We start from the raw sequence: 23,949 nt of genomic DNA, 5'->3' as shown, positions 1-23,949 counted from the left end.
GACATTTGTGACGATGTGTGACGAGGGGGGGGGGGGTTGAGAAATGTGACGTCACATCAAAATGCACAACTTTAAATTATTATAGACAACACGTTCTACTTGATTAAATAGACTTTTTAATAAATGTTTTCTCCTCCAACATCAGAGTGCAGCGCCATATTAAATACGCACTACAATGACAATAGTTTAAAGCGATTTGAAGCATCTTTGATTTGGGGGGGGGGGCAGAGCTTTGTGACGTCATAATTGAGGGGGGGGTCTGACTTTTTGTGACGTCATTTATGGACGGCCCCTAACTCCACCAATCACGATCACGCTGCCCTCAATTATGGTCGTTTGTAGTTCTAAAAGGGGCGCGTTGTTCTCATCGTTGAACGCACTTTGACGCAGTCCGCATTGTCATCAAACACATTCCTGCGGAGGGAGCTGGTAGGAACGTTGGGTTGCTCGGTCAATGGCCAGGGTCAACGGCGGCGTGGTGTATTCCGCAAATATGGTTGACTGTGAGGGTGGGCACAAGCCGGCGTGAGTAGGTTAAACGTTGAGTTTTATAAGGCACCACGGGGTGACCAGCCCCTCCCCACCCAGCCCCACCCCTCCACCCCCCCACCCAGCCCCACCCTCCCCACCCAGCCCCACCCTCCCCACCCAGCCCCATCCTCCCACCCAGCCCCACCCCTCCCACCCTCCACCCAGCCCCACCCCCCACCCAGCCCCACCCTCCCCACCCAGCCCCACCCAGCCCCACCCGCCCCACCCAGCCCCACCCTCCCCACCCTCCCCACCCAGCCCCTCCCCACCCTCCCCACCCTCCCCACCCAGCCCTCCCCACCCTCCCCACCCTCCCCACCCAGCCCCTCCCCACCCTCCCCACACAGCCTCTCCCCACCCTCCTCTCCCCACCCAGCCCCTCCCCACCCAGCCCCTCCCCACCCTCCCTCCCCACCCAGCCCCTCCCTGCACGACGGACGGACGGACGCAATAATCTCCTGTGGGCTGGTGTAACCAGGAGGTTCCTACCAGTATATGTCTATACTAGCTGTACTACCCGGCTTCGCCCGGGACTTGTATCACCACGGCCGGCCGCCTTTGTCTCCCCAGTGGCGATGTTAATACGCCACACCAGTTACTCGTTTTGCGGCTGAGTCCCTCCCTCACCACTCTCCCTCCCTCACCACTCTCCCTCCCTCACCACTCTCCCTCCCTCACCACTCACGCACGGCCGCCTTTGTCTCCCCAGTGGCGATGTTAATACGCCACACCAGTTACTCGTTTGAGGCTGAGTCGACCTAGGGGAGGTTCAAATAATCGTCACCGGTGGTGGCCGTGAGCGGGAATGGAACTCGGTTCGCCGGGTTTGTAGCGCAGCGTAGCGTTAACCACTACACCCACCGCTCCTCACACACCACACACGCACAGACACACACATAGACACACACACAGACACACGCAGACACACACAGACAGACACACACACACAGACACACAGACAGCACGCTAACCACTACACTACCGCTCCCCACACACCACACACGCACACACACAGACACACAGACACAGACAGCACGCTAAGCACTACACTACCGTTCCCCCTACACAACACACGCGCGCGCGTCCATAGGTACACATACACGCGCTTGCTGCAGACACACACGACTGTCAGGGTGCGTACGGCAGTAAACGACTGAAAAAAGAAAGCGGCAATGCTGCGCGAGGAACGCCTTAGACCTGCAACACATTTGTGTAATGCGAGCGTAAACACACAAACACAAACACATACAAACACATACACACACATACATACACACAAATACACACAAACACATACACACACACATACATATACACAAAAACATAGACAATGCACACACACATACATGCAGACACACAGACAGACACATAACACACATACATACACACAGATACATACACAGAAACACATACACACAATACATAGACACACACATACATACACATCCACAGACGTACATACACACATACATACAGACACGCAGACATACACATAAACACATACAAAAAAACCCACATACATACACACACACACACACAAACACATACACACACATACATACACACATGCATACAGACACACAGACATACACAAACATATACAAACATACACATGACCCGGCTTCGCCCGGGACTTGGATCCACCACGCCCGGCCGCCTTTGTCTCCCCAGTGCCGATGTTAATACGCCACACCAGTTACTCGTTTGAGGCTGAGTCGACCTAGGGGAGGTTCAAATAATCGTCACCGGTGGTGGCCGTGAGCGGGAATCGAACTCGGTTCGCCGGGTTGGTAGCGCAGCGTAGCGTTAAGCACTACACCCACCGCTCCTCACACACCACACACGCACAGACACACACACAGACACACACACAGACACACGCAGACACACACAGACAGACACACACAGCACGCTAAGCACTACACTACCGCTCCCCACACACCACACACAGACACACACACAGACACACACACAGACACAGACAGCACGCTAAGCACTACACTACCGTTCCCCCTACACAACACACGCGCGCGCGTCCATAGGTACACATACACGCGCTTGCTGCAGACACACACGACTTTCAGGGTGCGCACGGCAGTAAACGACTGCAATAATAAAGCGGCAATGCTGCGCGAGGAACGCCTTAGACCTGCAACACATTTGTGTAATGCGAGCGTAAACACACAAACACATACACACACATACACACACACACACATACACAATACACACACACATACACATACACACACAGACACACAGACATAGACATAAACACATTAAAAAACCCACATATATACAACAACAACAACCGCCATTCGCCACTAAGTGGCGGTGACGTCACCACGATGCTTGTGCCAGGCCAAGTGCACCTTGAGGCCACGTGAAGTGTCGAAAGCCCGCTGGCAGGAGGTCACGGGGCAGACCCAGCAGGTGCCACGGGTCGACTGACCGAGATGACCGAGATGACTGGCTGATGCACCACCTGTGCCCCCTACTGTGCCAACTTGCTGTGCTTTAGCCACCCGGCGCTCCGCTCGTTGTTGTGAGCGTCGCTCCTCCGCCCTCCGTTGTTGTTGGAGGGCGACTGCCTCCAACTGCCCAGTAGCGTCCTTCACGAGCCTCCTCCACTGAGGCCGATCTTGACACCGCTGGTACCAGTCATCGGCAAGTCCACTCAGCTCCACGTCCTCCTGTACCACATCACTCCATCTCTTCTCCAGCCCGTGCCGCGCCCGTCTAGCCCCCTCGATCCGGCCGAACAAAAGCTGTTTAGGCATGCGGTGGCTGGGCATGCGGGCTACATGACCCAGCCAACGCAGCCTTGCCTGCCGGAGGAGCTCACTGATGGGACTTTGCCCAGATCTTTCAAGGATTTATATACACACACAGACATACACACAAACACATACACACATACATACACAGAGACAAACACACACACACAAACACACACATACATACACACAAACACACACACAAACACATACACAATACACACACACATACATACATGCAGACACACAGACACACACATAACACACATACGTACACACGCATACATACACAGAAACACATACACACACGTACATACACACATACATACAGACAGACACGCAGACATACACATAAAGACATACAAAAAAACCGACATACATACACACAAACACATACACACACACATAGAGACACACAGACATACACATAAACACATACACACATACACATGACCCGGCTTCGCCCGGGACTTGGATCCACGATGGCCAGCCGCCTTTGTCTCCCCAGTGACGATGTTCACACACGACAGCAGTTACGCGTTTGAGGCTGAGTCGACCTAGGGGAGGCCCAGGTCCGTTTCAAATAATCGTCAGCGGTGGTGGGCGTGAGTTGGAATGGAACTGGGGTCGCTCAACCAGCTTAATGACTATTTGTACAAAGAACATATAAAGAATCGATTATAATAACCAGGCTACAGTCCACATTATAGACTGGCAGTACACGCACTCAGCTTCATAAGCAGGCTAGAGTGTACATGATAGAGTGGCAGTACGCTCACCGAGTTTAATAAGCAGGCTACAGTCTACATGATAGACTGGCAGTACGCTGACCCAGCTTAATGACTATTTGTACAGTGAACATTTAAGTAATCGATTGTTGGCGCGTTGGGTTTAAAAGTAATATAAATTGCACACATTGTGGTGGGGGTGGAGTGAATAGTAGGAAAAACTTTGATGAATTTACCTCAGAGTGGCGTGGTGGGTGTCGAGGCCTAGTAGCGTGCAGAGCCTGCGGCCTCGCCAAAATTGTCCAGCCGGCAAAGGCAGGGTACGGGTGGCGTGCCTTCCCCCCCCCTCAGCGCTCCAACAATACTGTGTAATGGCTATTATTTAATTATTTACGGAGCCTATGAAAGTGGTGAAGGCGTGGCTAGCCGTTGGCAGGGGCAACCGCCGTCCAATGAAACTGCAGCCCTTGGCGAAGGCGTCGCTAGCCGTTGCCAGGTCCAATGAAAGCGGCGAAGGCGTCGCTAGCCGTTGCCAGGGGCAACCGCCGTCCAATGAAAGTGCGTATGGTCCGAAATCCACACACAGACAGACAGACATGCACGATTTTATATATATATAGATCAGTCAAATCCTGAAGTGAAAACGCGGGCATCTCATTTACGTACAATTATCACAGCAGGGGGTTGTGGTGTCGGCTGCGAGTGACCATGTAGATTTCAATTAGTTCGTCCCCGTGCAAACTCCTCCACTCGCTCCACCAAGCGCCCGCTTGATGACAATGCTGGGGCCGCTTGGCACGCGCCTCCCAGTGAATTGCCTGCGGATGTTGTTGCCGCAGTGCTCAGACTTCCCTTGTAAATTAGCCGGGAAACTGGATGAACGGGACCAATCAAAGAGATAATCACTCAATCGCACAATGAGAGCGAGCACGTGTGAGTGGTGACGTCACTGGACACGCTTCATAAAAGCTGCGACGGGGGCAGCAGCAGTCGTTGTTCAAGTTGCAGACGTCGCTTTCAGGTCTCTGTGCCGCCGCTGTGTTGGGGAAGACGCCTCGTGCTGTGGGGCTCTCTGTGCGACGCGTGGGGTTTACCTGGGTTCGATGAGAGCAGAGCGCAGCACTGGCTGAGGTTTAGACCCAACAAATTGTGTTTGTTGTACTCAAATTTTAAATGATGTTGATTCGCTCAAAACACCGGTGGGATAAGTAGTGAACTGTTTTTTGTCCTTTGTAAACGTGGCACTTTTTACTGTTTGGCTGTGTCGGGTGGTGGAGGGTTACGACACATTTATAAATAACGCGATCTAACCCAAAAACCTTTAATTATGAAATTGTGTTTGGCACAAAACTGGGGGTGCTACGTGGTGGTGTTCGGTCGTTTTGCCATTCATAACATGGTGTGTAGAGGTGAGGTGCCGTGTGCATGATTTGAAGACCGTATTGTTGTTTGTCGTGTCCTCGCAGATTTCTCTTGCGTACTGACTCGACCGTGCATCTCCTCTGCCAAGATGTGCGACCTGCATGCAGCCACCCTGAAGCTCCTGTCCATCTTCCATGAGCTCGCCCACGACAACGCTGTCAAAGATTGTCTGAAGAAGGGAAAGTTCAGGAGCTTCCTGAAGGGGGATAAGGGCAAGAGTCTCATCCAGGTGAGACGTGGCTTTTTTGATATTCGTCTGGACCAGTCCCCATGCTCATGATCCCATTTTGAGTCTCCGGTTTTATTTTTTTAACGTCCGTGTTCTGCATAATAAAGGTTTCTGGATTGGACCGCGCAAATAACAGGTCCCTGCGGGGTGGGCTGGTAGGAACGAATAACCAAAGAATATAAACATAATGTATTATTACACTTGTTTAGCCAGGAAAGCCCCACTGAGTCTGAAGGTTTTTGAAGGGTCATGCCACGTTTGCAGTAGGGGGCGATGTTGCTACACCTAATCGGACATCGGACGGACGATATAATCTATTGTCGGCTGGTTCACTTCGTTCCTACCAGTATATAAATGCCCGTTAAACTCGACACGGCCAAATTGGTGTGGGTGGTTATGTAAAGCGTGCCGATCGGTTGCTGCTTTAGCACACTGGTGTGAAAAGCTGGCAACATGTACTTGTAGAGTACGACGTTTCGCTGGTTTCTAAAATCGCATTTGAGGCGCTAGCCATAATTGTGCCAAGTGGCGTTTCGGCCTTGTAGAGATGGTTTCTGATGGGGCCTAATCCGGGGCGAATACCAGTAAGGGATTAATGTCGTCTTAAAGGCTCGAATGGATCCTGTTTAATTCTGAGACTGCAGTACATATTGTTGTGGTTGGCTTTGTTAATCAACATGCTAGACTTGCCTGCATTAGCATGTAATTAAACCGTGTCTCACTTGATTGCTAGAGATTTCACCCGTTCTGCAGTCGGTCCAGTTCCAGGCTTGTCTAATTCTTGCTGTTGTGATTCCATTTCAGAATCCCGTGGATGGGTTCGTGGTGAGCCGCATCCTGAGGGACCTTGGCGATGACAAAGATGGAGAAGTCGACTTCCTCGAGTTCGTGATCACCATCGCGGCCTTAAAATTCTGCTGCCACCCCAACTTCCGAGCGCACCACGAGCGGAATGGCAGGATCCACGCGCTGACCGCATTCAAGAGTAACGCGGCTGTTTGAATGATACGGATACTATGAAATAAACATTTGATCGCATCAACGTGGCGTGCTTGTGACTTGGTACTCTGGTTATAAAAAGTTCTGCAGTGGTTACTCGTGTGCTGTCTGTAGCAATGTCCACGATGGGCGGCTACCAGGATAAGTCTGGCGATCAGGAATCCGTTAACCTAGTTGTGTTTTTCATAACTGGAAGGCTAAATCAAATTAACTAGATCTGTTCGACGTAAGCTAGGGTGCACTCAACTTTATACGTGATTGCTTTAACAAGATATGCGCAATAGCAACAGCACGTATCTAAATATGACCAAGATGGTTATCTGTGTTTACAACCTCAACATTACTATAATCGTAAAAGCTCAGTTCCCACGACTCGCATAACTGCAACCAACGTGTGCTGTGGAAGGTGTCTTGAGGGCTGGTTTCCAGCCAAATTTGGGGCCGTTCAGAGTCTGAAATGGGAGGGGGGGGGTAGAAATGAGATTGGTTGCACATTTTTGTTTGCTATTTTTTTCAGGGTTTCTGCACGTTCATTTGAATAATAAAATAACGAGTTGTGCATATTAGCAGAGTTTTCGAAATTTTGCCCAAGACCCCAGAAAGCACGGTGTTTGCATGTTTCCCTCGAACATGCCAAGTATGAAATTCAGGGAATGGTTGGACACGTGAATGTGTTTATAGATGACCTCTGAGATGTTGGTGCATGTCCTTGTCTTCCGTTATTGTGGGAATGTGACGGAAGGGTTTAAGTCAGCTTCGTTCATACCGAATTCCTTTCATCCCACATGACTGAACTTCACCTTGACTTAAATGTTTTGATTATTGAGTGATGGTTTCATGTGTAACGCCTACTGAAACTGTACATAACACGACTTTCCAATTGTAATACAAGGCCTAAAAAACAACTAATTAAACGTAGTTGGGGGAACAAACAATTACACTGAAGGAAACCATGAACTAAAGGTAATTCTAACACTTGAAAGTTATCTCGAGAGCTGCTCACCCTGTTGAAATTGCGGTTGGGCCAAGAAATGCATCGATGAGTAGAATTTACTCGTGACGGTTCAATTAAATAATTATTATACTTGCAAATACAATTGAGTTTGAGACTTTATTCCGAATAAAACTAATGTATACTGATAATATTTAAGAACTATAAAACCAACCCGTACAAAGACAATCTGCGTCTCAAAAACCTCTCGGGTACTTCCAGACATGGTTGAAAGTTGAAGTTTGGTACATGGGTAGTTTTAAGACACTAGGAAACATCTGAAAATTCGAGATTTTTAATTTTAAGGCCCCAAAATCTCGATGTGAAGTGCCCTAAAACATGTTTGTGCGTGTCATATAGAAACTTCAAAATATAATATTGTGGGGTTTTCTTGTTTCATAGAGCGTTAAACAGCAAATAAAATGAAGGGAGAACCATTGTCCAATCTTTAATTGCTTTTGAGGTATTTCAGATTCAAGAGGTTTTGAACGAAAAAAACGCGTTTTATGCTGTTCAAATCTGATTCATAAATAAAACGTAAAAAAATATTAGCCTTCCCTCGGAGTATTAAGTTAATTAATTTTTGAGTAGTTAGTGTCTGATCGTAGATAAAAATTGTAAAAAAAATCATTTGAGGTGAATTATTATACTCTGGTTCTTTGAGTAAAGTCACGTAGATATATTTTTTTTTTATAAAAGAAACACGACGTTTCGATCGCATCACAAGCGTCCATCATCAGGTTCATTATTATATTTATTGAAAACTTTTCCTAGCAAAGGCAGGCTTTATTAACTCGTGATATAAAATCTTTTGCCAAGCTAAATATTAATCCGGGCTCTTTTCTCAGCCACGCGGGGGCAACACGAGTCTTGCCGCCTGTGACGGCATCCCAGTGCCGAATGGGAGACGCGTGCTTTGGGGCCGTCCATAAATGACGTCACGCACTTGGGGGGGGGGGGGGGTCAGACATTTGTGACGATGTGTGACGAGGGGGAGGGGGTTGAGAAATGTGACGTCACATCAAAATGCACAACTTTAAATTATTATAGACAACACGTTCTACTTGATTAAATAGACTTTTTAATAAATGTTTTCTCCTCCAACATCAGAGTGCAGCGCCATATTAAATACGCACTACAATGACAATAGTTTAAAGCGATTTGAAGCATCTTTGATTTGGGGGGGGGGGGCAGAGCTTTGTGACGTCATAATTGAGGGGGGGTCTGACTTTTTGTGACGTCATTTATGGACGGCCCCTAACTCCACCAATCACGATCACGCTGCCCTCAATTATGGTCGTTTGTAGTTCTAAAAGGGGCGCGTTGTTCTCATCGTTGAACGCAGTTTGACGCAGTCCGCATTGTCATCAAACACATTCCTGCGGAGGGAGCTGGTAGGAACGTTGGGTTGCTCGGTCAATGGCCAGGGTCAACGGCGGCGTGGTGTATTCCGCAAATATGGTTGACTGTGAGGGTGGGCACAAGCCGGCGTGAGTAGGTTAAACGTTGAGTTTTATAAGGGCACCACGGGGTGACCAGCCCCTCCCCACCCAGCCCCACCCCTCCACCCCCCCACCCAGCCCCACCCTCCCCACCCAGCCCCACCCTCCCCACCCAGCCCCATCCTCCCCACCCAGCCCCACCCCTCCCACCCTCCACCCAGCCCCACCCCCCACCCAGCCCCACCCTCCCCACCCAGCCCCACCCAGCCCCACCCGCCCCACCCAGCCCCACCCTCCCCACCCTCCCCACCCAGCCCCTCCCCACCCTCCCCACCCTCCCCACCCTCCCCACCCTCCCCACCCTCCCCACCCTCCCCACCCAGCCCCTCCCCACCCTCCCCACACAGCCTCTCCCCACCCTCCTCTCCCCACCCAGCCCCTCCCCACCCAGCCCCTCCCCACCCTCCCCTCCCCACCCAGCCCCTCCCTGCACGACGGACGGACGGACGCAATAATCTCCTGTGGGCTGGTGTAGCCAGGAGGTTCCTACCAGTATATGTCTATACTAGCTGTACTACCCGGCTTCGCCCGGGACTTGTATCCACCACGGCCGGCCGCCTTTGTCTCCCCAGTGGCGATGTTAATACGCCACACCAGTTACTCGTTTTGCGGCTGAGTCCCTCCCTCAGCACTCTCCCTCCCTCACCACTCTCCCTCCCTCACCACTCACGCACGGCCGCCTTTGTCTCCCCAGTGGCGATGTTAATACGCCACACCAGTAACTCGTTTGAGGCTGAGTCGACCTAGGGGAGGTTCAAATAATCGTCACCGGTGGTGGCCGTGAGCGGGAATGGAACTCGGTTCGCCGGGTTTGTAGCGCAGCGTAACGTTAACCACTACACCCACCGCTCCTCACACACCACACACGCACAGACACACACATAGACACACACACAGACACACGCAGACACACACAGACAGACACACACACACAGACACACAGACAGCACGCTAACCACTACACTACCGCTCCCCACACACCACACACGCACACACACAGACACACAGACACAGACAGCACGCTAAGCACTACACTACCGTTCCCCCTACACAACACACGCGCGCGCGTCCATAGGTACACATACACGCGCTTGCTGCAGACACACACGACTGTCAGGGTGCGTACGGCAGTAAACGACTGAAAAAAGAAAGCGGCAATGCTGCGCGAGGAACGCCTTAGACCTGCAACATATTTGTGTAATGCGAGCGTAAACACACAAACACAAACACATACAAACACATACACACACATACATACACACAAACACATACATATACACAAAAACATAGACAATGCACACACACATACATGCAGACACACAGACAGACACATAACACACATACATACACACAGATACATACACAGAAACACATACACACAATACATAGACACACACATACATACACATCCACAGACGTACATACACACATACATACAGACACGCAGACATACACATAAACACATACAAAAAAACCCACATACATACACACACACATACACACAAACACATACACACACATACATACACACATGCATACAGACACACAGACATACACAAACATATACACACATACACATGACCCGGCTTCGCCCGGGACTTGGATCCACCACGCCCGGCCGCCTTTGTCTCCCCAGTGCCGATGTTAATACGCCACACCAGTTACTCGTTTGAGGCTGAGTCGACCTAGGGGAGGTTCAAATAATCGTCACCGGTGGTGGCCGTGAGCGGGAATCGAACTCGGTTCGCCGGGTTGGTAGCGCAGCGTAGCGTTAAGCACTACACCCACCGCTCCTCACACACCACACACGCACAGACACACACACAGACACACACACAAACACAGACAGCACGCTAAGCACTACACTACCGCTCCCCACACACCACACACGCACACACACAGACACACAGACACAGACAGCACGCTAAGCACTACACTACCGTTCCCCCTACACAACACACGCGCGCGCGTCCATAGGTACACATACACGCGCTTGCTGCAGACACACACGACTGTCAGGGTGCGTACGGCAGTAAACGACTGAAAAAAGAAAGCGGCAATGCTGCGCGAGGAACGCCTTAGACCTGCAACACATTTGTGTAATGCGAGCGTAAACACACAAACACATACAAACACATACACACACACATACATGCACATACACACAAACACATACACACACATACACACAAACACATACACAATACACACAGACATACACATACACAATACACACAGACATACATGCAGACAGAGACACACAGAGACACACATACATACACAGAAACACATACACACACGTACATACACACATACATACAGACACACAGACATAGACATAAACACATTAAAAAACCCACATATATACACACACAGACATACACACAAACACATACACACACATACATACACACATACATACACAGAGACAAACACACACACACAAACACACACATACATACACACAAACACACACATACATACACAACACACACACACATACATGCAGACACACAGACACACACATAACACACATACGTACACACGCATACATACACATACATACACACACATATACATGCACACAAACACATGCACACACGTACATACACACATACATACAGACACGCAGACATACACATAAAGACATACAAAAAAACCGACATACATACACACAAACACATACACACACACATAGAGACACACAGACATACACATAAACACATACACACATACACATGACCCGGCTTCGCCCGGGACTTGGATCCACGATGGCCGGCCGCCTTTGTCTCCCCAGTGACGATGTTCACACACGACAGCAGTTACGCGTTTGAGGCTGAGTCGACCTAGGGGAGGCCCAGGTCCGTTTCAAATAATCGTCAGCGGTGGTGGGCGTGAGTTGGAATGGAACTGGGGTCGCTCAACCAGCTTAATGACTATTTGTACAAAGAACATATAAAGAATCGATTATAATAACCAGGCTACAGTCCACATTATAGACTGGCAGTACACGCACTCAGCTTCATAAGCAGGCTAGAGTGTACATGATAGAGTGGCAGTACGCTCACCGAGTTTAATAAGCAGGCTACAGTCTACATGATAGACTGGCAGTACGCTGACCCAGCTTAATGACTATTTGTACAGTGAACATTTAAGTAATCGATTGTTGGCGCGTTGGGTTTAAAAGTAATATAAATTGCACACATTGTGGTGGGGGTGGAGTGAATAGTAGGAAAAACTTTGATGAATTTACCTCAGAGTGGCGTGGTGGGTGTCGAGGCCTAGTAGCGTGCAGAGCCTGCGGCCTCGCCAAAATTGTCCAGCCGGCAAAGGCAGGGTACGGGTGGCGTGCCTTCCCCCCCCCTCAGCGCTCCAACAATACTGTGTAATGGCTATTATTTAATTATTTACGGAGCCTATGAAAGTGGTGAAGGCGTGGCTAGCCGTTGGCAGGGGCAACCGCCGTCCAATGAAACTGCAGCCCTTGGCGAAGGCGTCGCTAGCCGTTGCCAGGTCCAATGAAAGCGGCGAAGGCGTCGCTAGCCGTTGCCAGGGGCAACCGCCGTCCAATGAAAGTGCGTATGGTCCGAAATCCACACACAGACAGACAGACATGCACGATTTTATATATATATAGATCAGTCAAATCCTGAAGTGAAAACGCGGGCATCTCATTTACGTACAATTATCACAGCAGGGCGTTGTGGTGTCGGCTGCGAGTGACCATGTAGATTTCAATTAGTTCGTCCCCGTGCAAACTCCTCCACTCGCTCCACCAAGCGCCCGCTTGATGACAATGCTGGGGCCGCTTGGCACGCGCCTCCCAGTGAATTGCCTGCGGATGTTGTTGCCGCAGTGCTCAGACTTCCCTTGTAAATTAGCCGGGAAACTGGATGAACGGGACCAATCAAAGAGATAATCACTCAATCGCACAATGAGAGCGAGCACGTGTGAGTGGTGACGTCACTGGACACGCTTCATAAAAGCTGCGACGGGGGCAGCAGCAGTCGTTGTTCAAGTTGCAGACGTCGCTTTCAGGTCTCTGTGCCGCCGCTGTGTTGGGGAAGACGCCTCGTGCTGTGGGGCTCTCTGTGCGACGCGTGGGGTTTACCTGGGTTCGATGAGAGCAGAGCGCAGCACTGGCTGAGGTTTAGACCCAACAAATTGTGTTTGTTGTACTCAAATTTTAAATGATGTTGATTCGCTCAAAACACCGGTGGGATAAGTAGTGAACTGTTTTTTGTCCTTTGTAAACGTGGCACTTTTTACTGTTTGGCTGTGTCGGGTGGTGGAGGGTTACGACACATTTATAAATAACGCGATCTAACCCAAAAACCTTTAATTATGAAATTGTGTTTGGCACAAAACTGGGGGTGCTACGTGGTGGTGTTCGGTCGTTTTGCCATTCATAACATGGTGTGTAGAGGTGAGGTGCCGTGTGCATGATTTGAAGACCGTATTGTTGTTTGTCGTGTCCTCGCAGATTTCTCTTGCGTACTGACTCGACCGTGCATCTCCTCTGCCAAGATGTGCGACCTGCATGCAGCCACCCTGAAGCTCCTGTCCATCTTCCATGAGCTCGCCCACGACAACGCTGTCAAAGATTGTCTGAAGAAGGGAAAGTTCAGGAGCTTCCTGAAGGGGGATAAGGGCAAGAGTCTCATCCAGGTGAGACGTGGCTTTTTTGATATTCGTCTGGACCAGTCCCCATGCTCATGATCCCATTTTGAGTCTCCGGTTTTATTTTTTTAGTTTGTATTTTTTTAACGTCCGTGTTCTGCATAATAAAGGTTTCTGGATTGGACCGCGCAAATAACAGGTCCCTGCGGGGTGGGCTGGTAGGAACGAATAACCAAAGAATATAAACATAATGTATTATTACACTTGTTTAGCCAGGAAAGCCCCACTGTCTAAAGGTTTTTGAAGGGTCCTGCCACGTGTTTGCAGTAGGGGGCGATGTTGCTACACCTAATCGGACATCGGACGGACGATATAATCTATTGTCGGCTGGTTCACTTCGTTCCTACCAGTATATAAATGCCCGTTAAACTCGACACGGCCAAATTGGTGTGGGTGGTTATGTAAAGCGTGCCGATCGGTTGCTGCTTCAGCACACTGGTGTGAAAAGCTGGCAACATGTACTTGTAGAGTACGACGTTTCGCTGGTTTCTAAAATCGCATTTGAGGCGCTAGCCATAATTGTGCCAAGTGGCGTTTCGGCCTTGTAGAGATGGTTTCTGATGGGGCCTAATCCGGGGCGAATACCAGTAAGGGATTAATGTCGTCTTAAAGGCTCGAATGGATCCTGTTTAATTCTGAGACTGCAGTACATATTGTTGTGGTTGGCTTTGTTAATCAACATGCTAGACTTGCCTGCATTAGCATGTAATTAAACCGTGTCTCACTTGATTGCTAGAGATTTCACCCGTTCTGCAGTCGGTCCAGTTCCAGGCTTGTCTAATTCTTGCTGTTGTGATTCCATTTCAGAATCCCGTGGATGGGTTCGTGGTGAGCCGCATCCTGAGGGACCTTGGCGATGACAAAGATGGAGAAGTCGAGTTCGTGATCACCATCGCGGCCTTAAAATTCTGCTGCCACCCCAACTTCCGAGCGCACCACGAGCGGAATGGCAGGATCCACGCGCTGACCGCATTCAAGAGTAACGCGGCTGTTTGAATGATACGGATACTATGAAATAAACATTTGATCGCATCAACGTGGCGTGCTTGTGACTTGGTACTCTGGTTATAAAAAGTTCTGCAGTGGTTACTCGTGTGCTGTCTGTAGCAATGTCCACGATGGGCGGCTACCAGGATAAGTCTGGCGATCAGGAATCCGTTTACCTAGTTGTGTTTTTCATAACTGGAAGGATTAATCAAATTAACTAGATCTCTTCGACGTAAGCTAGGGTGCACTCAACTTTATACGTGATTGCTTTAACAAGATATGCGCAATAGCAACAGCGCGTATCTAAATATGACCAAGATGGTTATCTGTGTTTACAACCTCAACATTACTATAATCGTAAAAGCTCAGTTCCCACGACTCGCATAACTGCAACCAACGTGTGCTGTGGAAGGTGTCTTGAGGGCTGGTTTCCAGCCAAATTTGGGGCCGTTCAGAGTCTGAAATGGGAGGGGGGGGGGGTAGAAATGAGATTGGTTGCACATTTTTGTTTACAATTTTTTTCAGGGTTTCTGCACGTTCATTTGAATAATAAAATAACGAGTTGTGCATATTAGCAGAGTTTTCGAAATTTCGCCCAAGACCCCAGAAAGCACGGTGTTTGCATGTTTCCCTCGAACATGCCAAGTATGAAATTCAGGGAATGGTTGGACACGTGAATGTGTTTATAGATGACCTCTGAGATGTTGGTGCATGTCCTTGTCTTCCGTTATTGTGGGAATGTGACGGAAGGGTTTAAGTCCGCTTCGTTCATACCGAATTCCTTTCATCCCACATGACTGAACTTCACCTTGACTTAAATGTTGTGATGGTTTCATGTGTAACGCCTACTGAAACTGTACATAACACGACTTTCCAATTGTAATACAAGGCCTAAAAAACAACTAATTAAACGTAGTTGGGGGAACAAACAATTACACTGAAGGAAACCATGAACTAAAGGTAATTTTAACACTTGAAAGTTATCTCGAGAGCTGCTCACCCTGTTGAAATTGCGGTTGGGCCAAGAAATGCATCGATGAGTAGAATTTACTCGTGACGGTTCAATTAAATAATTATACTTGCAAATACAATTGAGTTTGAGACTTTATTCCGAATAAAACTAATGTATACTGATAATATTTAAGAACTATAAAACCAACCCGTACAAAGACAATCTGCGTCTCAAAAACCTCTCGGGTACTTCCAGACATGGTTGAAAGTTGAAGTTTGGTACATGGGTAGTTTTAAGACACTAGGAAACATCTGAAAATTCGAGATTTTTCATTTTAAGGCCCCAAAATCTCGATGTGAAGTGCCCTAAAACATGTTTGTGCGTGTCATACAGAAACTTCAAAATATAATATTGTGGGGTTTTCTTGTTTCATAGAGCGTTAAACAGCAAATAAAATGAAGGGAGAACCATTGTCCAATCTTTAATTGCTTTTGAGGTATTTCAGATTCAAGAGGTTTTGAACGAAAAAAACGCGTTTTATGCTGTTCAAATCTGATTCATAAATAAAACGTAAAAAAATATTAGCCTTCCCTCGGAGTATTAAGTTAATTAATTTTTGAGTAGTTAGTGTCTGATCGTAGATAAAAATTGTAAAAAAAATCATTTGAGGTGAATTATTATACTCTGGTTCTTTGAGTAAAGTCACGTAGATATATTTTTTTTTTTATAAAAGAAACACGACGTTTCGATCGCATCACACGCGTCCATCATCAGGTTCATTATTATATTTATTGAAAACTTTTCCTAGCAAAGGCAGGCTTTATTAACTCGTGATATAAAATCTTTTGCCAAGCTAAATATTAATCCGGGCTCTTTTCTCAGCCACGCGGGGGCAACACGAGTCTTGCCGCCTGTGACGGCATCCCAGTGCCGAATGGGAGACGCGTGCTTTGGGGCCGTCCATAAATGACGTCACGCACTTGGGGGGGGGGGGGGGTCAGACATTTGTGACGATGTGTGACGAGGGGGAGGGGGTTGAGAAATGTGACGTCACATCAAAATGCACAACTTTAAATTATTATAGACAACACGTTCTACTTGATTAAATAGACTTTTTAATAAATGTTTTCTCCTCCAACATCAGAGTGCAGCGCCATATTAAATACGCACTACAATGACAATAGTTTAAAGCGATTTGAAGCATCTTTGATTTGGGGGGGGGCAGAGCTTTGTGACGTCATAATTGAGGGGGGGTCTGACTTTTTGTGACGTCATTTAGGGACGGCCCCTAACTCCACCAATCACGATCACGCTGCCCTCAATTATGGTCGTTTGTAGTTCTAAAAGGGGCGCGTTGTTCTCATCGTTGAACGCACTTTGACGCAGTCCGCATTGTCATCAAACACATTCCTGCGGAGGGAGCTGGTAGGAACGTTGGGTTGCTCGGTCAATGGCCAGGGTCAACGGCGGCGTGGTGTATTCCGCAAATATGGTTGACTGTGAGGGTGGGCACAAGCCGGCGTGAGTAGGTTAAACGTTGAGTTTTATAAGGGCACCACGGGGTGACCAGCCCCTCCCCACCCAGCCCCACCCCTCCACCCCCCCACCCAGCCCCACCCTCCCCACCCAGCCCCACCCTCCCCACCCAGCCCCATCCTCCCCACCCAGCCCCACCCCTCCCACCCTCCACCCAGCCCCACCCCCACCCAGCCCCACCCTCCCCACCCAGCCCCACCCAGCCCCACCCGCCCCACCCAGCCCCACCCTCCCCACCCTCCCCACCCTCCCCACCCAGCCCCTCCCCACCCTCCCCACCCTCCCCACCCAGCCCCTCCCCACCCTCCCCACACAGCCTCTCCCCACCCTCCTCTCCCCACCCAGCCCCTCCCCACCCAGCCCCTCCCCACCCTCCCCTCCCCACCCAGCCCCTCCCTGCACGACGGACGGACGGACGCAATAATCTCCTGTGGGCTGGTGTAACCAGGAGGTTCCTACCAGTATATGTCTATACTAGCTGTACTACCCGGCTTCGCCCGGGACTTGTATCCACCACGGCCGGCCGCCTTTGTCTCCCCAGTGGCGATATTAATACGCCACACCAGTTACTCGTTTTGCGGCTGAGTCCCTCCCTCACCACTCTCCCTCCCTCACCACTCTCCCTCCCTCACCACTCTCCCTCCCTCACCACTCACGCACGGCCGCCTTTGTCTCCCCAGTGGCGATGTTAATACGCCACACCAGTTACTCGTTTGAGGCTGAGTCGACCTAGGGGAGGTTCAAATAATCGTCACCGGTGGTGGCCGTGAGCGGGAATGGAACTCGGTTCGCCGGGTTTGTAGCGCAGCGTAGCGTTAACCACTACACCCACCGCTCCTCACACACCACACACGCACAGACACACACATAGACACACACACAGACACACGCAGACACACACAGACAGACACACACACACAGACACACAGACAGCACGCTAACCACTACACTACCGCTCCCCACACACCACACACGCACACACACAGACACACAGACACAGACAGCACGCTAAGCACTACACTACCGTTCCCCCTACACAACACACGCGCGCGCGTCCATAGGTACACATACACGCACTTGCTGCAGACACACACGACTGTCAGGGTGCGTACGGCAGTAAACGACTGAAAAAAGAAAGCGGCAATGCTGCGCGAGGAACGCCTTAGACCTGCAACACATTTGTGTAATGCGAGCGTAAACACACAAACACAAACACATACAAACACATACACACACATACATACACACAAATACACACAAACACATACACACACACATACATATACACAAAAACATAGACAATGCACACACACATACATGCAGACACACAGACAGACACATAACACACATACATACACACAGATACATACACAGAAACACATACACACAATACATAGACACACACATACATACACATCCACAGACGTACATACACACATACATACAGACACGCAGACATACACATAAACACATACAAAAAAAACCCACATACATACACACACACATACACACAAACACATACACACACATACATACACACATGCATACAGACACACAGACATACACAAACATATACACACATACACATGACCCGGCTTCGCCCGGGACTTGGATCCACCACGCCCGGCCGCCTTTGTCTCCCCAGTGCCGATGTTAATACGCCACACCAGTTACTCGTTTGAGGCTGAGTCGACCTAGGGGAGGTTCAAATAATCGTCACCGGTGGTGGCCGTGAGCGGGAATCGAACTCGGTTCGCCGGGTTGGTAGCGCAGCGTAGCGTTAAGCACTACACCCACCGCTCCTCACACACCACACACGCACAGACACACACACAGACACACACACAGACACACGCAGACACACACAGACAGACACACACAGCACGCTAAGCACTACACTACCGCTCCCCACACACCACACACAGACACACACACAGACACACACACAGACACACACAGCACGCTAAGCACTACACTACCGTTCCCCCTACACAACACACGCGCGCGCGTCCATAGGTACACATACACGCGCTTGCTGCAGACACACACGACTTTCAGGGTGCGCACGGCAGTAAACGACTGCAATAATAAAGCGGCAATGCTGCGCGAGGAACGCCTTAGACCTGCAACACATTTGTGTAATGCGAGCGTAAACACACAAACACATACAAACACATACACACACATACACACACACACATACACACAGACATACACAGAGACACACATACATACACAAAAACACATACACACACACATACATACACACACATACACACACGTACATACACACACACACATACAGACACACAGACATAGACATAAACACATTAAAAAACCCACATATATACACACACAGACATACACACAAACACATACACACATACATACACAGAGACAAACACACACACACAAACACACACATACATACACACAAACACACACACAAACACATACACAATACACACACACATACATACATGCAGACACACAGACACACACATAACACACATACGTACACACGCATACATACACAGAAACACATACACACACGTACATACACACATACATACAGACACGCAGACATACACATAAAGACATACAAAAAAACCGACATACATACACACAAACAGACACACAGACATACACATAAACAGATACACACATACACATGACCCGGCTTCGCCCGGGACTTGGATCCACGATGGCCGGCCGCCTTTGTCTCCCCAGTGACGATGTTCACACACGACAGCAGTTACGCGTTTGAGGCTGAGTCGACCTAGGGGAGGCCCAGGTCCGTTTCAAATAATCGTCAGCGGTGGTGGGCGTGAGTTGGAATGGAACTGGGGTCGCTCAACCAGCTTAATGACTATTTGTACAAAGAACATATAAAGAATCGATTATAATAACCAGGCTACAGTCCACATTATAGACTGGCAGTACACGCACTCAGCTTCATAAGCAGGCTAGAGTGTACATGATAGAGTGGCAGTACGCTCACCGAGTTTAATAAGCAGGCTACAGTCTACATGATAGACTGGCAGTACGCTGACCCAGCTTAATGACTATTTGTACAGTGAACATTTAAGTAATCGATTGTTGGCGCGTTGGGTTTAAAAGTAATATAAATTGCACACATTGTGGTGGGGGTGGAGTGAATAGTAGGAAAAACTTTGATGAATTTACCTCAGAGTGGCGTGGTGGGTGTCGAGGCCTAGTAGCGTGCAGAGCCTGCGGCCTCGCCAAAATTGTCCAGCCGGCAAAGGCAGGGTACGGGTGGCGTGCCTTCCCCCCCCCTCAGCGCTCCAACAATACTGTGTAATGGCTATTATTTAATTATTTACGGAGCCTATGAAAGTGGTGAAGGCGTGGCTAGCCGTTGGCAGGGGCAACCGCCGTCCAATGAAACTGCAGCCCTTGGCGAAGGCGTCGCTAGCCGTTGCCAGGTCCAATGAAAGCGGCGAAGGCGTCGCTAGCCGTTGCCAGGGGCAACCGCCGTCCAATGAAAGTGCGTATGGTCCGAAATCCACACACAGACAGACAGACATGCACGATTTTATATATATATAGATCAGTCAAATCCTGAAGTGAAAACGCGGGCATCTCATTTACGTACAATTATCACAGCAGGGGGTTGTGGTGTCGGCTGCGAGTGACCATGTAGATTTCAATTAGTTCGTCCCCGTGCAAACTCCTCCACTCGCTCCACCAAGCGCCCGCTTGATGACAATGCTGGGGCCGCTTGGCACGCGCCTCCCAGTGAATTGCCTGCGGATGTTGTTGCCGCAGTGCTCAGACTTCCCTTGTAAATTAGCCGGGAAACTGGATGAACGGGACCAATCAAAGAGATAATCACTCAATCGCACAATGAGAGCGAGCACGTGTGAGTGGTGACGTCACTGGACACGCTTCATAAAAGCTGCGACGGGGGCAGCAGCAGTCGTTGTTCAAGTTGTAGACGTCGCTTTCAGGTCTCTGTGCCGCCGCTGTGTTGGGGAAGACGCCTCGTGCTGTGGGGCTCTCTGTGCGACGCGTGGGGTTTACCTGGGTTCGATGAGAGCAGAGCGCAGCACTGGCTGAGGTTTAGACCCAACAAATTGTGTTTGTTGTACTCAAATTTTAAATGATGTTGATTCGCTCAAAACACCGGTGGGATAAGTAGTGAACTGTTTTTTGTCCTTTGTAAACGTGGCACTTTTTACTGTTTGGCTGTGTCGGGTGGTGGAGGGTTACGACACATTTATAAATAACGCGATCTAACCCAAAAACCTTTTGTTAAAAAATTGTGTTTGGCACAAAACTGGGGGTGCTACGTGGTGGTGTTCGGTCGTTTTGCCATTCATAACATGGTGTGTAGAGGTGAGGTGCCGTGTGCATGATTTGAAGACCGTATTGTTGTTTGTCGTGTCCTCGCAGATTTCTCTTGCGTACTGACTCGACCGTGCATCTCCTCTGCCAAGATGTGCGACCTGCATGCAGCCACCCTGAAGCTCCTGTCCATCTTCCATGAGCTCGCCCACGACAACGCTGTCAAAGATTGTCTGAAGAAGGGAAAGTTCAGGAGCTTCCTGAAGGGGGATAAGGGCAAGAGTCTCATCCAGGTGAGACGTGGCTTTTTTGATATTCGTCTGGACCAGTCCCCATGCTCATGATCCCATTTTGAGTCTCCGGTTTTATTTTTTTAGTTTGTATTTTTTTAACGTCCGTGTTCTGCATAATAAAGGTTTCTGGATTGGACCGCGCAAATAACAGGTCCCTGCGGGGTGGGCTGGTAGGAACGAATAACCAAAGAATATAAACATAATGTATTATTACACTCGTTTAGCCAGGAAAGCCCCACTGAGTCTAAAGGTTTTTGAAGGGTCCTGCCACGTGTTTGCAGTAGGGGGCGATGTTGCTACACCTAATCGGACATCGGACGGACGATATAATCTATTGTCGGCTGGTTCACTTCGTTCCTACCAGTATATAAATGCCCGTTAAACTCGACACGGCCAAATTGGTGTGGGTGGTTATGTAAAGCGTGCCGATCGGTTGCTGCTTTAGCACACTGGTGTGAAAAGCTGGCAACATGTACTTGTAGAGTACGACGTTTCGCTGGTTTCTAAAATCGCATTTGAGGCGCTAGCCATAATTGTGCCAAGTGGCGTTTCGGCCTTGTAGAGATGGTTTCTGATGGGGCCTAATCCGGGGCGAATACCAGTAAGGGATTAATGTCGTCTTAAAGGCTCGAATGGATCCTGTTTAATTCTGAGACTGCAGTACATATTGTTGTGGTTGGCTTTGTTAATCAACATGCTAGACTTGCCTGCATTAGCATGTAATTAAACCGTGTCTCACTTGATTGCTAGAGATTTCACCCGTTCTGCAGTCGGTCCAGTTCCAGGCTTGTCTAATTCTTGCTGTTGTGATTCCATTTCAGAATCCCGTGGATGGGTTCGTGGTGAGCCGCATCCTGAGGGACCTTGGCGATGACAAAGATGGAGAAGTCGACTTCCTCGAGTTCGTGATCACCATCGCGGCCTTAAAATTCTGCTGCCACCCCAACTTCCGAGCGCACCACGAGCGGAATGGCAGGATCCACGCGCTGACCGCATTCAAGAGTAACGCGGCTGTTTGAATGATACGGATACTATGAAATAAACATTTGATCGCATCAACGTGGCGTGCTTGTGACTTGGTACTCTGGTTATAAAAAGTTCTGCAGTGGTTACTCGTGTGCTGTCTGTAGCAATGTCCACGATGGGCGGCTACCAGGATAAGTCTGGCGATCAGGAATCCGTTTACCTAGTTGTGTTTTTCATAACTGGAAGGATTAATCAAATTAACTAGATCTCTTCGACGTAAGCTAGGGTGCACTCAACTTTATACGTGATTGCTTTAACAAGATATGCGCAATAGCAACAGCACGTATCTAAATATGACCAAGATGGTTATCTGTGTTTACAACCTCAACATTACTATAATCGTAAAAGCTCAGTTCCCACGACTCGCATAACTGCAACCAACGTGTGCTGTGGAAGGTGTCTTGAGGGCTGGTTTCCAGCCAAATTTGGGGCCGTTCAGAGTCTGAAATGGGAGGGGGGGGGGGGTAGAAATGAGATTGGTTGCACATTTTTGTTTACAATTTTTTTCAGGGTTTCTGCACGTTCATTTGAATAATAAAATAACGAGTTGTGCATATTAGCAGAGTTTTCGAAATTTCGCCCAAGACCCCAGAAAGCACGGTGTTTGCATGTTTCCCTCGAACATGCCAAGTATGAAATTCAGGGAATGGTTGGACACGTGAATGTGTTTATAGATGACCTCTGAGATGTTGGTGCATGTCCTTGTCTTCCGTTATTGTGGGAATGTGACGAAAGGGTTTAAGTCCGCTTCGTTCATACCGAATTCCTTTCATCCCACATGACTGAACTTCACCTTGACTTAAGTGTTTTGATTATTGAGCGATGGTTTCATGTGTAACGTCTACTGAAACGGTGTACATAACACGACTTTCCAATTGTAATACAAGGCCTAAAACTCAACTAATTAGATGTATTTGAAAAAATTACACTGAAGGAAACTATAAACTAAAGGTAATTCTAACGCTTGAAAGTTCGCTCGAGAGCTGCT

The 23,949-nt window shown here is 48.9% G+C and overlaps 3 protein-coding genes across 3 annotated transcripts; all 3 read left to right on the top strand.

The window, feature by feature from the left end:
• The first annotated feature begins 5,546 nt into the window (after positions 1–5,546).
• Positions 5,547–6,689, top strand: LOC133357847 (protein S100-A1-like). The gene is made up of 2 exons (XM_061575991.1): positions 5,547–5,687; positions 6,492–6,689. The coding sequence occupies exons 1-2, from the start codon at positions 5,547–5,549 to the stop codon at positions 6,687–6,689; spliced, it is 339 nt and encodes a 112-aa protein (XP_061431975.1).
• Positions 6,690–13,706: 7,017 nt separating this feature from the next.
• On the top strand, positions 13,707–14,855 carry LOC133357846 (protein S100-A1-like). The gene is made up of 2 exons (XM_061575990.1): positions 13,707–13,847; positions 14,667–14,855. The coding sequence occupies exons 1-2, from the start codon at positions 13,707–13,709 to the stop codon at positions 14,853–14,855; spliced, it is 330 nt and encodes a 109-aa protein (XP_061431974.1).
• Positions 14,856–21,794: 6,939 nt separating this feature from the next.
• Positions 21,795–22,954, top strand: LOC133357845 (protein S100-A1-like). Its single transcript, XM_061575989.1, has 2 exons — positions 21,795–21,935; positions 22,757–22,954. The coding sequence occupies exons 1-2, from the start codon at positions 21,795–21,797 to the stop codon at positions 22,952–22,954; spliced, it is 339 nt and encodes a 112-aa protein (XP_061431973.1).
• The last annotated feature ends 995 nt before the right edge of the window (positions 22,955–23,949 follow it).

This window comes from Lethenteron reissneri, chromosome 60 (assembly GCF_015708825.2).
Source record: "Lethenteron reissneri isolate LAM-NWPU_2019-01 chromosome 60, ASM1570882v1, whole genome shotgun sequence".
Classification (NCBI taxonomy): Eukaryota; Metazoa; Chordata; class Hyperoartia; order Petromyzontiformes; family Petromyzontidae; genus Lethenteron; species Lethenteron reissneri.
The sequence above is the reverse complement of the archived record's forward strand: the minus strand, read 5'-3'. Positions and strand labels throughout refer to the sequence as shown.

Bases quoted from the DNA above. Each gene is read 5' to 3' on its own strand.
- LOC133357845 (XM_061575989.1), top strand. From the start codon at position 21,795: ATGTGCGACCTGCATGCAGCCACCCTGAAGCTCCTGTCCATCTTCCAT. The intron at 21,936-22,756 runs GTGAGACGTGGC...ATTCCATTTCAG, and splicing joins AGGGCAAGAGTCTCATCCAG to AATCCCGTGGATGGGTTCGT.
- LOC133357846 (XM_061575990.1), top strand. From the start codon at position 13,707: ATGTGCGACCTGCATGCAGCCACCCTGAAGCTCCTGTCCATCTTCCAT. The intron at 13,848-14,666 runs GTGAGACGTGGC...ATTCCATTTCAG, and splicing joins AGGGCAAGAGTCTCATCCAG to AATCCCGTGGATGGGTTCGT.
- LOC133357847 (XM_061575991.1), top strand. From the start codon at position 5,547: ATGTGCGACCTGCATGCAGCCACCCTGAAGCTCCTGTCCATCTTCCAT. The intron at 5,688-6,491 runs GTGAGACGTGGC...ATTCCATTTCAG, and splicing joins AGGGCAAGAGTCTCATCCAG to AATCCCGTGGATGGGTTCGT.